The sequence below is a fragment of the Protopterus annectens genome, chromosome 16.part0 (genome assembly GCF_019279795.1).
Source record: "Protopterus annectens isolate FY-2018-M chromosome 16.part0, PAN1.0, whole genome shotgun sequence".
In the NCBI taxonomy this organism is placed as follows: Eukaryota; Metazoa; Chordata; order Ceratodontiformes; family Protopteridae; genus Protopterus; species Protopterus annectens.
In genome coordinates, this window is record NC_056750.1 from 419,550,398 (window position 1) to 419,566,318 (window position 15,921).

General features: G+C 42.4%; 1 protein-coding gene across 8 annotated transcripts in view; it reads right to left on the minus strand.

Moving 5' to 3' along the window:
- SCAI (suppressor of cancer cell invasion) overlaps positions 1-15,921 on the minus strand; it is a 2,763,600-nt gene that overhangs the window by 1,336,171 nt on the left and 1,411,508 nt on the right. For all 8 annotated transcript variants that reach the window (XM_044058030.1, XM_044058027.1, XM_044058025.1 and 5 more), the window contains one exon: positions 2,385-2,481. In XM_044058030.1, coding sequence (XP_043913965.1) covers positions 2,385-2,481 — 97 coding nt within the window. The remainder of the gene's footprint in view (positions 1-2,384; positions 2,482-15,921) is intronic.

Consider the following 15,921-nt stretch of genomic DNA (forward strand, 5'->3'; position numbering starts at 1 on the left):
TGCCCTAGGCATAAACGTATAGATCCCCAGACTGGTATATGCCCTTCCCATCACCTTATTAACAGCTACAACATATGCAGCATATAAACTACAATAAACAGCATTTGCATGTTCAGCAACCTAAACACCACTGTTTTAACTCTTTCAGACTGCAAACTGTCAGTCCTAGTATGTGTCACATTACTCTTCTCTATTATCACCTATAAATTCTTACAAAATAACTACTGTTCAGAACTTGTCAATAAACTAAAAACTGGATCTTTTCCTCCCTACCTTACAACAGATGCAGTTAGTGGTTTTTATCCTACAATGACTATAATTCTGCCTTGCAGTTAGTGAGGAAAAAGCATGAATTACTTGGAACCATTTGCCTTCAGACATTAGAAAAGCACATAGCCTTGAAGTAGAGCCAAACTCTTAGACCACCCAAAATAAACCTAATGTTGCACCTGCTTTTCAGGCAAAAGGTAATATACTAATACTTATCTATCTTTCTTTATACAGCTTAAACATTACCTGAGTTCAGTTGTCAATAACAACTGAATGGCACATGCAAACTATGCAAATATGTAATTACTATTTGTAAATACATAAAAAATACATAACTACAGAAATAAATAAATATATATACATATACACAGATGAGCACAGTGCTTTGGTTTAAATCTACCAGAATTTACATACTTCTTTCAATGATTACTTTCAGTTCCTCCACCTCCACTTACATGTTTTAAAGAACATCTCTACAATGTTTCTAATTATTATAATCTAAACTATACACAATTTCTCCAACAAAGTACCAAATAGTAGCATATCTATATAATGTCACTATTTTCCTCCACTTCTGTTTCAGTCCATACACTTCCCCCTCCTCCTTACTTCTCCTTAGCTTCTTTCGTTTTACATCTATGCTACTCATTTTAAGGAATCTCCCATCTCTTTTCACGACTCTGCTGGGTAAAATTAGTAAATACTGATTTTCTGCTGTAATCATGGCACACTGTTTTTGACACTTCTTTTAATTCTATAATGTGCATTTTACATGTATTGTATTTTATACACATCAGATAATTACTACTTTGTGAATGCTAGGTTTATCTTGATGTATTTTATGTATTACTCTTGGTCTGTGCCTCAGACTAGTTATTGGTCCTCTGGGATCAGTGCTGTAACCCAACACATTTAAATACATAAATACATGCAATAAAATTACAAAAAAAAAAAAAAAAATAGGATAAGTTTCATTTGCCTCATCTTTAAGAAGCTTGCATTTTCTGATCATGTTTTTCTTGAGATTTCCTTATACATAAGGATTTTTGGGACAAAGCATTTAGTACATCTGGCCCTTGGAACTCATTGTACAGAGAGGTGCAAGACAGTCTGACATATAGTGCTTTCTGTGCCAGGTTTACAGTTTTTACCTAAGTGAAGCAGGTTTGCTTACTTCACGTCTTCCTTTATATAAGAAACCTTTTCTTTACACTTTAATTTGCCTCCCTTTTTCAGCCCCTTTCCTTCTTGAATTAATTCCTGTTAAGTGTAACATGATCTGGTTCACACACACTGAGCATTACTGTTGACTGCTGTATATGTGTATAGAATTATATTACATTAAAAATTGTTTTTGAGTTTAGTTAACGGACGTCTGTTTTTGCAGTGTTTATGCTTCCTTCTCACCAGTACAAACAGGTCTTTTCAGTGGTTTTTCACATCTTGAAAAATGTTTTGCTTTATTTGGCAGAATGTATCCACAGAGACTTTAAAAGGAAAAGTAAAAAGTCATGGACATTCAGAAGCCATATAGCTGAAACTCTTGATGCCCTTAAGGGGTCATTTGCATATATCCCAAGGGCCTCTATTACTGGAAATTTAAGGTATCACACACTAAAAACTCTAGCTTGGCTAGGTTGTCTTAAAAATGTACATAAGTACATAACTGAGAAACATCTACCTGGTAGTGTGAACACATGCTCTAGGTGAAGGTCATTGTTGATGTGGCACCTCAACCCCATGTACAAAATGTGGAAAAGGGGGGTTGATACCGATGATGATGGAGCTATAACAGTACAAAGATAATCTTTTGCATTAAAAACATCTAAGGGCTACAAGACACAAAATATATACCATTTCAGCGAATAAAAGAACATCACTCGCTGCTACATTAAAGCAATCAATTTGCTATGTATGTCACTAAAACATGTCATTTTTTTTTATAGACAGACCTTTAAGGTTACCTAAACTTACATTTTTTTTCCAAATACTAGTCAAGGCTAGGTCTTAATACACTGTATGATCATTTACTTTCCTATTCAATAAACAGTCTACACATTTTGAAATCCAGATAATAACAAGCATAAAGTGAAAATGGTCTCTGCAAAACTCACCTTTACAAGCTCCTTTACAAGGTCCATTTTATTGAGGAGAAGACATACAACTATAAATCTTGCATAATACCGTAGCTTTTTAACTACCAGTTCAGGCCTGAAAGTGAATAAAAAATATGTAAAGTACATAAAAATAAGTACATTATTCATACACTTTTAGTGCTAAGAGTACTAACATGATCAGTAATACAACTGGGTTACACCATAGACTCTGTTCTCGTAGATGTGTATACCACTGTGAAATAACATTCATCTAGGTTCTGTGTTGGCAACTCTTAAAACGTTGATCAAATGATATGGTGTGCTCAACTATCTTTGCAGATTCAAAGTAGATTAGATTAAAAGACAGATTGTTACCAATAAACAGCCATGGGGCTTAAAGATACTGACTGCAATCATGACAATATCTCAAAAAAGGGAAATAAGCTGATGTGTAACGTAATCAGGTCACATCTGCACTGGAGATTGATAGGGTGGTGCAAATGTCAACCACACTGCTTCATACTGCTTAGCTCTCTGTTTCACTTCTTGGCAGGGGTACCTTCTGTATGGGCTTTTGCAATGGCTTTCACTGAGTCTTTGTTTTCTTCCATATATCACAGTACATTTGTCAGATGGCTAGATTACTATTTAAACTTTTATCAGTACACCGAAATTATTGTTGGAAACCTTTTTAATCAGTTAAAACTTTCTTATAAAATTCCCCACCTCCTAACATTGGTAGAAAATAACTAGCACTAAATCTTAAATGTTCTAATTCTTAGACTAGAATAAGGATTTCCTATAACACATCATTACTTCAGAATGTATTGATTACACACTGAAATCAGTACAAATAAGCTTGATATGTCCATTTTTGACATCATAAGGGTAAATAGGAAACTTTGGGCTATGCTACGCATGGTGATTACACTCCAAAATCAAGAAAAGGGAAACGTTGTTATGCACTTCTCTGACAACAAAGAGATGCATAACAAGTTTTGTTATGCAATTTTCAGAGCAGTTACACTGTAGTCTTGTGCCACAGAATATAAAGCATTGACAATGGAATAGTCCTAGGAAATTATAACAGCTTTACCCCCCCACACACAAACCCACACAAAAGGCAGACAGCTTATACTATGAGGGAAGCTGGGAAGTTTGTATAACTGTACCTTGGCTGCAGGATATTGAAATTATAAGGAAGATGAGGCTAATGTACAGAATCAAGAATTCAAAAATAGCCCACAAGGTCTACACAAATCAACTCTGCACTACCAGAAAGTACATAAAACAAATCAAATCCGTACCTCCAGAGGTTACATAAAATTGCTGTTTATTGAAAAAAATAGACAAGTGCTTCCGTCCCATTAAGTTGCCAGGACTTCATCAGAACTGAAACTCTTCCAATTAACATTAAATGATAATACAAAACACACTGTAAAATGACATCACTGATAAACTACAAGATAAAAATTTCTTATTTGCTTATTAATACTCTAAATCTGTTTGCACACGAACATTTTTTTGGTTGCTGGTACTTTAATATTTTTTATGTTATCTAATGTACTGAATGATATTTTAAAAAGCAAAATCTATTCATCTGTTAGCCATCAACAATCAGTTATGTAATACAAAAATATTCTCCATGAGTCCACTTATTCAGTATAACAATTTTGACAACCTGAAATTTAAAACCATGTTCTATACCTTTTAGTTTTCTTTTAATTGTATAACATTTGTTAAATTGTCTCTCCTGATATATCAGTTAAGCGTTCAGCTATCCCCATTTAAATTTTCAACTATATTTCCCCACATAAAATACTGAACATACAAGTATCATCAGTATTGCAATCTACGAAATGATTATATATCACACGTTTCACTTGATAATATAGAATAATGAAAGCATTTGGATTTCAATATACTTTTGAAAGTACTGCTGGGATGTATAAAACACCTGTGCAAAAATTAATCCTTCTTAACAGTTTTCTTACTAGACCGCAATACATGTTGTGAACAAAATACAATAAAACACCCCAAAATTTAATTTACTGTTCACCACATTCATAAGATAATTTTAAAAAGAATACAGTATTGCTGAGATTTTATAAAATCAATCCTAGTTCAAATACATTACCCTGTCAAATGATACAAACATTATATACAAAGCATTTATATAGTTTTCCCTATATAAAATGTAGTACAGCCCTGGCACATATAGACCACATTGGTACTATTACAACTGAAATGTCCCTTAAAAAATATTCTTTTCCCATTTAAAAAAGGAAACATTTCTCCTGTCTCCAAAATATAAGGACAGTATGGGCACATACCATATTTACAGTTGCCTAATTGTTTCCATGTCCACTATTGTGAAAACCTTCCAGTATGTTTTTTAAAGATCTATCCTTCCTATACACTACTACAGGTTCTTTTTATATAGGGAAAAACCAGTAGTCACTTAAGGGATAGGTTGTACGAACATTTAACAGATATGAAAAAATGTAAAATGACTAATGCACTTAGCAGGCATCAGAAGGAATTCCCTAGTCATGAATTTAAGTTTTTAGTTTTAAAACAACTAGTTAAGGACGCACAAGGAAGAATGCTGAACTTATTCCTGGATTTAAGTGAGTTTTAATGGCAGTTGCAGTTGGATGCTACATACTGTTCAGGTATTAATGAAAATGTAAGCATTTCCAGTGTGTTAAAAATAAGGAATATAATGGGATAAATAATAGAAAGACCAAGCAACACATTAAAACATAAAAATATATAAATATTATAGCATTGTTATGCTTGATTTATTCATATATATTCATGTTTCATTGTTTTTTAACTTACACTGTGTTTCTAAGCTTTTGAAGTATGTATGAGAGTCTGTATCCTTTTAAAACTTTATTAAATGATGGATAATGGAATGTAATTAAGGGTGGAAGGAATATGTACTTAAGTGGCTGGATTTCTAGTTCAGTTTGTTCTGAAGTCCCATATTTTATGGGAAGAAAGCGCTTAGATGAAGTATATTTCTTGAAGTTTTATTTGTAACGTTTTTATCTTTTGTACCTTTGTATTGTGAATAAACGGGTTCAACCACTGCACCTGTAATTTTTCATATGAAACAGCTCACAACAAATATGTACACAAGGTTGTTTCTAATGGTGGCAGAGTTTCCACTACCTTTGCACCTGAAAGCAAACTCTAACTGCAGTTTATAATTTATTAACAGCACTACCTAAGAGCATTTATAACTGAAAACCTAAATGTGCTGTACTGAAAAATGTCAATGTGCTGCAGAGGTATAGCCCTTTCTTGGTGTAGGGACCACCATTAAGCCTGTATAGCAATTGAAATGTTCCAGCCCACCAGATTACAGTATATGCAGTTTATGTAAAGGGTTGTATTTATCAATTAGTGTAAGACTGCAGAATTCAGTACATGTCCAAAACTTACTTCAGAATATTTAAGTATACTTCTCCATTAAAGTGAACTTTCTGTCACTTGAAAAATAAAACCATCAAAATCCCATATATGACCAAGGCAATGGGAGTATGCTAGCACCATCCAGATATGGGAACTCATAAAATTATATGCATTACATGAATATATGGATGCCTTCTTTCTTTTAACAGCAATTACAGTCAGTAGCTGAGTGCCATATTTCTTGAGAATTTTGTTAGAAATTTGCAGTTTCTGAGATAGAGCCCTGTATTAGTATGTGCTATCAGTACAGCATCATTGTTATGCTATTTATTGTTGTGCCCTTTACTTTGAAAAAAAACATGTAGCATATCAAGAAAAAAAAAAACAGGTCCCTATCACAAATGAAGGCACCACTCCTGACTGTCATGATCCTCACCTCTAGGGGAATGAATGGGCTATACAGGTCTCACTCCAAGAGGAATGAGTGGGTCAGCTGAGCTACAGGAGGGAGGAATAATAGTCAGAAGGGGAGTTAACACAATAAATAAATAACATATTTATCCAAGTCTTTTGTTATATATGAATGCAGTCATAATCTTTTGAACCTGGTATACAGACAATGCACATGCCTACCCTAGGGGGTGGGGGCATAGTGGGTTCCCTTGTAGAGAAGTATGAGCATTCCTGTGTCTGTGGTAGCCCCAGCTATTTGGAGTAGCAGGGGTAGTAGCACTACTGTAATTGACATTAACAGTCAATTAGTGAAATGACAGCTGAGTGGAAGGAGTTAGGTTGTGCTGACCTCATCATCACAGACTGGCCTGCTCCCGAGCCTCTGATTCTCGACTATAAGGCTTGAGCTTACAGGCTGTAGGGCTCTTGACTATTATGGGTGAGGAATGGCCTTGACACTTTCTATTTTAGGAAGAAGAAACAGAGCAGTTGGGGCAACTGGGGAAGCCTTTGGGCAGAACAAAAACAACTAAAATAATATTTATTTTTTTTTTTTTAAAAAGTGAGTGTTCTGTTCTTTTAAATGTTGTACTTTTGATAAATGCCAACTAACAGACAGGTTCAGGATCCATCCATCCACAACCCCTTTTCCCCATTTTTGCACACAGGGTTGAGGTGTCACTTCAACAGTGATAATCACTTAGAGCCAGTGAACCACTCCAGTTTCCTCCCACATTCCAAAGACATACAGTAGCTGGACTGCATACTCTAAATTAGACACAGCTGTGAGTGTGCGTGCGAGTGTGTGGTGTGGAAGAATTACCATCACCAGGCAGTGTAAACCTTGGCTCTAGATGATTGTCAATACTGACGTGACACCACAACCCCATGTGCAAAAATGGGAAAAAGGGTTGTGTAACTTTAGCCTTTCCATTTACCTTTTCTCTTTATTCACAGGTCATAGCCAATTACTAGACTAGCTGCCCCTGAGTACCATTGTAAGCCTAACCAATTTTAATACCAGAAGTGAGAATCAAACCCTGTACCTTGTGTCTGCAAGGCAAACACCTTAACCATCATACCAACTTAGTTTTTCTTATTTTTCTAATACACAATTTTATTTCCTTCTTTCCTTTTTCCTTGATGCACTCCCGTAATGTTTCCCCACTGGTCTCCATTTGAAATGCTGAGTCCCGGAATGTGGAGACAGAATGACCAACATTTTGGACTTCAATATCTAAAGTCTGAGATTGCTATTTCTCAGAATATTCCCTTTATTCAGAGGGATGGCAATCTCAGAGGTACTATATATTAGTTCATGGGGGCTTGACACCCATTTTGAGTAGTGTTGGTGGGCTTGCATCCCTGCAAATAACAAGTCTAAAAGAGAAAAACAATGTTTGATATTCACTTTACTCCTGTATTTTTTTTGTCAGATTTTCAAGACCATTTACTGCCAGTTTCAATATTTCAATAGGGAGTCTTTGCCACTTACTTTTTGTTTCTTGTTTGTGTTCTTTCAGTATTCTTCACATCAGATTAAAGTCTACTTTCCTGTAAACTCACACGTGTTTGTTGATGTTTTATGTCATACTTCAGGGATTGTCCACCACTCTACAATAATCAGTACTTCTGCATACATTTGTAGTTTGCATGATCTTATTACAGAAATTGTTGTACTGTGAGTTGTGAACATGCACATACCGGTAGCATTTTTGATTATTGTGACTTCAGCCTTCTTTAGTAACATGCAGCAGCCATCTCGGGTAATGGGGTTGCTACTAATGTGAAAAATTAAGCTATTGTAAAAAAAAACTATGAAAATTGAACGTTTTACAGCCATTGCATCAAAAATCACCAACCTAAACCCTTATTATACAGACTGAGTCATAGTTTGCAATTAGATGTACAAGTGTAGGTATCATGGTATAAAAAGCCAGTTATTAGATGTCAGTATGTTAAGAAATAGTCATTTTTTTTACATTTAATAAAAATGCCAGACAGTCTCACATTGACTAATTTTGCTCTTGGCAGAGGCACACAGTAGGAAGCATAATACATGTGCATGTAGTGTTATAATAGATTCCACTGATTTTAAATGGGTTTAAATTTCTTAGCACTTGTATTAAAAGTATAAATCAGGAAGATGATGTCATCATCTAAACTAGAAATTTGTTTTTTACACTGCTGACACAAGAGACTCAATATAAATGTGACAGTATATAAATGGGGAAAAATGACCATTATAATTTGTTTAAAAAAGTCTGTGTAGTCTGTAAAATATAACAGGTTCATAGGTTGGTACTGGGCTATCTGCCCGAAGGCATATATTAGCCCAGCCACGTTATGCGGTATTCACCGCCCCTTTAGTAGTTCCCTAGACCCTTGTAGTAGCAGCTAGTACCCTTGGCCCCTATCTAGTAGTGCTGTTGGTGTGATCCCTGGTGTGAACTTTCTGTTACCCATCCACTCATCAAGGTTCCTCTTGAAGAGTGATAGTGAGGGGCTCTGTCTTATGTAGATCGGGACCCTGTTCCATAGTAAGGGAAGTCTCTGCGAAGGGAATCTATCCCTCCAGCATGTTCTATTCCTTGTTGTGTTGAGGTTTATATCCCTAGAGCGTGTAGCTCGAGTAAATTTGGTTTTGCTAAAATGGAGCATGTTCAACAATTCTCGGTTGGACATGGCTCTGTACGTTAGACAGAGATCGCCTCTGAGAAAGCAGTATGCAACAGAGAACAGACTTGGCTTTTTCAATCGTGCTGCATAGGGCAACTGTTTGAGGCCAGTAATCCTCCTGGCTAGGTACCTCTGTGGTCTCTCCAGCTGCTGGAGATGTCTAGCCAGGTACATTCTAATTGGTGCATTGTACTCAATAATGGGTCTGATGAGGGAAGAGTAGAGGGGCACCATTACATCCTTAGATCTTGATGCAAACCCTTTCGTAATCAGATGGGTCACATAGAAGGATTTTCTAACCACTTTGGCAACATGGCTATCAAAGGAAAGCTGACTATCTACTTGGGTCCCTAGATCCCTTAGTTCTTCTTCAGATTTCAGGGGATTACCTCCTATGTTGTAGTTTGCGAGTACTCTGTTTTTTACAAAGGGGATTACTATGCATTTTGTTTGCATTTAGCTTGAGACCATGGCTTTGACACCATGCATCAGTCTCATTTAGGCCCTTCTGGAGGATCTCCATGTCGGCCGGAGACTCTATTATAGCACCCAGTTAGTCAGCCACAGCCCTTCCGTGCTTGCCTGTACTTCTGAGAAGTATATGCCAAACATAAATATGATCATTCCTTTAAAAACCTGTTCATAATTACAAAGATTCTGTGTGGAAATCATAAGATATCTTTTTCCTTAAAAAAATACATCTTTATGATATGTTCATAAAAATTATGCTTGGAAAGGCTTGTGTTCACTAAAACATTATGTTTTGAAGAACGAATTAGAAGTTATGTACTTACCATAACGTTCCATCTGAGTAGGTGTATTCATTTGTCTGCAACCTGTGGGTTATGGATCCGATATCGGATCCGAACCGGCATGGTTTTCCAGCTATGGATTTCGAGCTCTCAGCTCATCCCCTCACCCATAATACCCTGCTCTCCCTACATGACCTCAGATCAAGTTTGCCATAAATCAGCATACCCTACAAAGGGTAACACACACTATGCAGGAAACTGACAAGGCCAGGGGGATAGGAGGGCGGGATGGTTGCAGACAAATGAATACACCTACTCAGATGGAACGTTATGGTAAGTACATAACTTCTAAATCTGAAGTAGGAGATTCATTTGTCTGCAACCTGTGGGACAGAGTCCCCAGCTACCTGAATCTTGGGCGGCCGTCATGGAAGGATATTCCGGAGCACCGCGGAGCCAAAGGATGCTCTGCCTCTAGATGTAATATCCAACTTGTAGTGGGAAATAAAGGTATGGGATGAAGCCCAAGTGGCTGCTGAACAAATATCATCCAGAGGAATCCTAGCTTTAAAGGCTGCTGAGGTAGAAACTGACCGGGTTGAATGGGCATGTACTCCCTCAGGTGCGGGTCTCCCAGAAGCTTGATAAGCCAATAAGATGCATTGTGAAATCCAGCGTGATAAGGAGACTTTGGAAATTGGTTTACCCAAATTAAATTTGGCAAAGGAAACAAACAACTGGTCGGATTGCCTATGACCAGCTGTCCTGTTTAGATAAAAACGAAGCTGCCTGTGAACATCTAAGGAATGTAGCTTGTATTCACCCTTGTTTTGATATTTAGGGAAGAAAACAGGGAGGTTAATGGATTGATTAATATTTGCTTCAGAAGCTACCTTGGGAAGAAAGGACGGGATGGTCCTGAGGAACACACGGTCCGGATGAAAGACCAAGTAAAAAGGCTTGATGGACAAGGCTTGAAGTTCCGAAACTCTCTTGGCCGAAGTAATGGCCACTAAAAAGGCCGTCTTGAGAGATAAAAATTTCAGATCTACCGTGGCTGCAGGTTCAAAGGGGGGAGCGGTCAAGGCCTGAAGAACCAAGGAAAGGTCCCATAGAGGAACCGCTTGCTTTACAGCGGGCCTAAGAAGAAAAGTACCTTTCAGGAAGATTTTACACAGTTTGGCAGACATCAGTGGACTGGAGTCATGACCAATATGATAGTGCGAAATTGCCGCAAGTTGTACTTTGACCGTGGAACTGCCGGCACCATCATTAAAAAGAGAGGTTAGGAAGTCAAGCGCCAGAGGAAGGGGAACTGTGAAGGGGTCTGGACCTTGCCGCTCCGCCCAAATGGAGAACCGTTTCCACTTGCTGCGGTAAACTTTCCTGGTAGATGGTTTATGAGCCGCTACCAGGATGGCCTTAACGGGAGATGAAATACCGGGAGTCCTGATCAGGAGTGGAACTGGAGCAGCCAAGCAGTTAGCTTCAGGTTGTCCAGATTCGGGGTTGGTAGATGGGACGGGTGAGATATCAGATCCAGAATGGGATCTAGAATCCAAGGTGGATTCACTGAGTGAGACCTTAGGAAAGGGAACCAGATCTGTCGAGGCCAGAATGGGGCAATGAGAATCATTCTGCACCCCAACCGGGAGGCTTTCTGAAGAACTTGGAGCATCAGAGGCAAAGGAGGGTAAGCGTAAAGAAGACCGGGGGGCCAAGCATGCACCAGAGCGTCTCTTGGGGTATCTCCGGTCGGAGGTATTAGAGCGAAAAAACTGTCGCACTTGGTGTTTGAGGGAGACGCAAAAAGATCGCAACAAGGAGTTCCCCACCGTGCGAAGATGCATTTCGCTACTTGAACATTGAGAGACCACTCGTAAGGGGAGAGAATGGTGCGACTGAGCTTGTCCGCAAGGATGTTGGACCGACCCGGAATATGCGCTGCGATGAGAAAGCGGTTGGTGGAGATTGCCCATTCCCACACTCTCATGGCTTCTCGACAAAGAGGGTAAGACCTGGTTCCCCCCTGTTTGTTGATATACCAGACGACAGACATGTTGTCCGACTGAATCGCAATAGTTCCCAAGGGAAGAAAAGCCTGAAGTGCTCGCAACGCTAAGAGCACTGCTCTCATCTCTAGAACATTGATATGCAGTAAGGTCTCTGAATCGTTCCACGTGCCTTGGACCATCCGGCCTGCAAAATGCCCCCCCCACCCGAGGCGGGAGGCGTCCGTGGTCACCGTGGCGAGAGGGGGAGAAGCATAAAAGTTGCGGCCTCTGTGGAGATCTTGGGAGTGGAGCCACCACAAGAGGGACGGCTTGCAAACCTTGCTGATCGCTATGGGATGATGCATAGGGAGAGCAAGATAAGACCACTGAACTAGAAGTGTCCATTGAAGGACCCGCATATTGAGCCTGGCGAGAGGTAGAAGAGCTATCGCTGCTGCCATGGACCCTAGAGCCCTCAGGACCAATTCCGCCGGAACTGAACTGGAGTGGAGGATGGCCCGCACCTGGAGCTGTAGATTCTGAACTCTGTCCGCCGTGAGGAAGGCTCTCAACTGCCTTGTGTCTAACCTGGCCCCTATAAAATCTATGAGCTGCGTAGGGGCTAGGTTGGATTTTTCTGCATTTATTGTGATGCCTAGGCGGGGAGCTAGATGGAGAAAGGAGTCTCGCGCCAATAACAGTAGATGCCTTGTTGGGGCGGTAAGGAGCCAGTCGTCCAGGTATGGGAAGACCTGTACCCCCTGAAGCCTCAGGTGGGCCGCTACCACTGCTAATACTTTGGTGAACACCCTGGGGGCTGTGGTGAGACCAAAGGGAAGGACCCTGAATTGGTAGTGACTGGCTCCTAGCCGGAAGCGAAGAAACCTCCTGGAGCGTCTGTCCATTAGAATGTGGTAGTACGCATCTTTGAGGTCTATAGAGCACATCCAATGATTTTCTCCCAGAAGGGGGAGAATGGACTGCAAGGTAACCATTCGGAACTTCTCCTTGGGAACTGCCAGGTTTGAGAGTGACAGGTCTAAAATTGGTCTTAGGTCCCCATCTTTTTTGGCACTAAAAAGAACCTGGAGTAGAACCCCGATCCGATCTGGTCTGGGGGGACGGGCTGGATGGCTCTTTTCTTCAGCAGATGGCCAATTTCTGCCAAAGCGGCCTCCCACTGACCGGGTGGAACGTCGGGGAGGGATTTTAATTTTGGAGTGTGATGAAACGGAATGCGGTAACCTCTGGATACTATGCGGAGGACCCAGCGGTCTGACGTTATGGACTCCCATGCCGCTAGGTGCTCCGAGAAACATCCCCCCGACTGCCTCCAGAGTGGAGCAGCCGGGCAACCCTTCAGGGCTGCTGTGCGGGCCGTTCAGAGAAAGGTTCTCTGGACCCGAAGTTCCTGGGATCCCCTCTGCCCCTAGGGCGGCGTCCTCCCTGTCCTCCTCTGCCCCGGAAGGACTGGCTGTCTGGAGCAGGTTGGGACTGCTGCGACTTCCGGAACCACATCTTCTTTTGGCCCTTTTGGTTCCTAGAATAGGACCTCTGGGGCACCGAGAAGCGGATTCCGACAGCAGACAGCGTCTTCCCGTCCTTCTCGCTCTGGGTCAAAGTATCGCGAACCGTTTTGCCAAAAAGGGCAGAACCATCGAAGGGAGCGTTCGTGAATGACGCCTTGAAGGGCTCCGTGAAATCACAATGGCGGAGCCAGGCCTGTCGTCTAGTAACTAGGCCTGCCCCTGCGGCTCTAGCGGCTCCCCCTGTAGCATGGGACAGTAACCGCATAGAGGTATTAGTCATGGACCTGACAGTGGCCATACGGGTGGAGTGCAACAGTTTGTCCTCCTCCTACATAGACTCTGGGGGGGATGCAGCGTATTCCTTGATAAGATCGCGCTGCATCCTAATCACATGTGCCAAGTAGTTCAGCGCCCTCACTGAAAAGGTCGCTGAACTAAACATTCGCTTCCCCAAGCGGTCCATCATCCGAGACTCCTTGCTCGGGGGATGGACTGAGGGACTCTCCTGAGCAAGTTCCCTCTTGGTGGCTGCCGCCGTCAACATGGCATCTACTGGAGGCCCCTTGCTCCAGTGGGCACGGTCAGCCGGGGGACTAAGGATGCGGTCTGGCCTTTTTGGGATTGGCTTCACGGTGTCCAGTTCCTTCCAAACCCTGGTGGTAATCAGGTCCACCAGGGGGTCGGCAGGAGGGGACACCCAAGAGGTAGATGGGCCCGCTTCAAATGCCTCCAAGAACAGGGACTCGTCCAAGGAAGACTTGGGGGCAGACCACCCCCCCCTTATGCAAAGCATTTCCATGATGTCTCCAAAGGAGACATCCTCGGGGGGTGATCTTGGGGAGCCTTCCCCTTCCTCCAAATCCGTGTCTTCTGTGAGAGACTCGGGGGAGTCTATGTGCCTCCTTTTGCACGTATGCTTGCGAGGGACATCCTCAGGGGGGCTGTCCGAGGACCCCTCGCAAGCGGTGTCATGTTCCAGAGGAACAACTTGGGGCAAAGGAGCGGGCTGTCCCATTGGCCGGATGGTGTAATCCTGGCCCAGTGCAGATGGGGCGTGGGATGGAGCCGAAGCAAGTGCCGGGGGTCCGGAAACCCTCAACAGGGCCCTCTCCACTACATCAAAAGCCGAGGGGGAGCCAACCTCGACCAAAGGATCCGATAATCGGCTCCCCCTCGGATCCGAAGAGTGGATCGGAGCCGGCACCGAAGCACTCGGATCCGAGGGGGCAGTGCGCTCCGACACCGACGGCGCCGAAGGAGCACTGATCCCCCCAGACCCGAAGCTCGGATCCAGGCTCCGAGAGGTCGGATCCGAAGCACTCGAGGGCAGGGTCGGATCCGAAGTACCCAGTACTATCGGCGCCGACCCACCCCCGGCTCCGAAGCTGCTCGGCTCCAATCGCTCCGAACCTGGGTAGCAGGTCGGAGAAGGAGCTACAGGTTTAAAGAAAGGGGTCTAGCTCCCCCCCAGATTGGGGGGGGGGGCAGGAGCACTCCCATCTGCATCTGGGCCTGGATGAACCTTCTCATCATCCGGTCCAGATCAGCGTCAGATAAACTGTAAGTAGATCTCGACGAGGCTACCGAGGTAGGCCTTGAGTGCCTCCTCGATAGCCTCGACGGAGATCGGGGCTCCTCCTCCTCAGGTCCCGGTGAGAAGCACACTGGAGACCGGAGCCGAGGAGGGGGAGAACCAGCAGACAAGGAGGCCGGAGGAGAAGCCCGCTTGGCAGGCGGGGCCGAAACAGAGGTCTCGGCCCGCCGCTTATGGTGCTTCTCCCTCCGGTCCTTTTTTCTTGCTTCCCTCTCCTCCAAACCACTAGAGGGAGGTTGAGTCCCCGGTGGAGGAGGGGGAGCAAGAGAGGAGGGAACCGTAGAAATGGTACCCCCTGAAGGAGCGGTAGCCGAAGCAGAGTCCGGGGGCAAAAGGCCCGCCAGGACCAGCTTCGACCTCCGCTCCTTCAATGCCCTGGGGTTGAACCCTGCACAAATGGAACATCCAGAAGTGAGGTGTTCAACCCCAAGGTATCGAACGCACAGAGTGTGGCCATCAGCAGGAGAAAGCTTATGGCCACACTCGGAGCACTTCGAGAAAAAAGCCTTAGGGGGGTCAGACATCCTAAGGACACTACTACTACCTTTGTTTTTTTTTTTTTTTTTTGAAAAATAAAACAATAATAAGGGCTAACTAGCCAAGCAAACACAGGCCCAAACACACACTACGCACCAGCGAGGGGAGGGATAACTAAAGTTATAAAAGTTATTAAAACTTAAAAACTTTAAGCTATAAGGATGGGGAACCTACAACTTTCACACAAAACTAACTAAAAAATATTAAATTTAAGACTTTAAATTGAAAAAATAACCACTTAGCTGAAGAGCTCTGAATTCCAATCTGGTCACCAGCGCGGCAAACTAGATCTGGGGTCATGTAGGGAGAGCAGGGCATTATGGGTGAGGGGAGGAGCTGAGAGCTCGGATCCATAGCTGGAAAACCATGCCGGTTCGGATCCGATATCGGATCCATAACCCACAGGTTGCAGACAAATGAATCTCCTACTTCAGATTCCATTTTAAAATGGATGTGCAAGATAATGGAAAGTAAATGTTGAACGCAATTCTTGAACTTTATATTTTTGGTATTTCTTTCATTTTCTTTCTTTTGTGTTAAACTCAGCAAGGTCTGCTGAGCTCTAAAACATGTTTCCATGCATCTTGTTTTGCC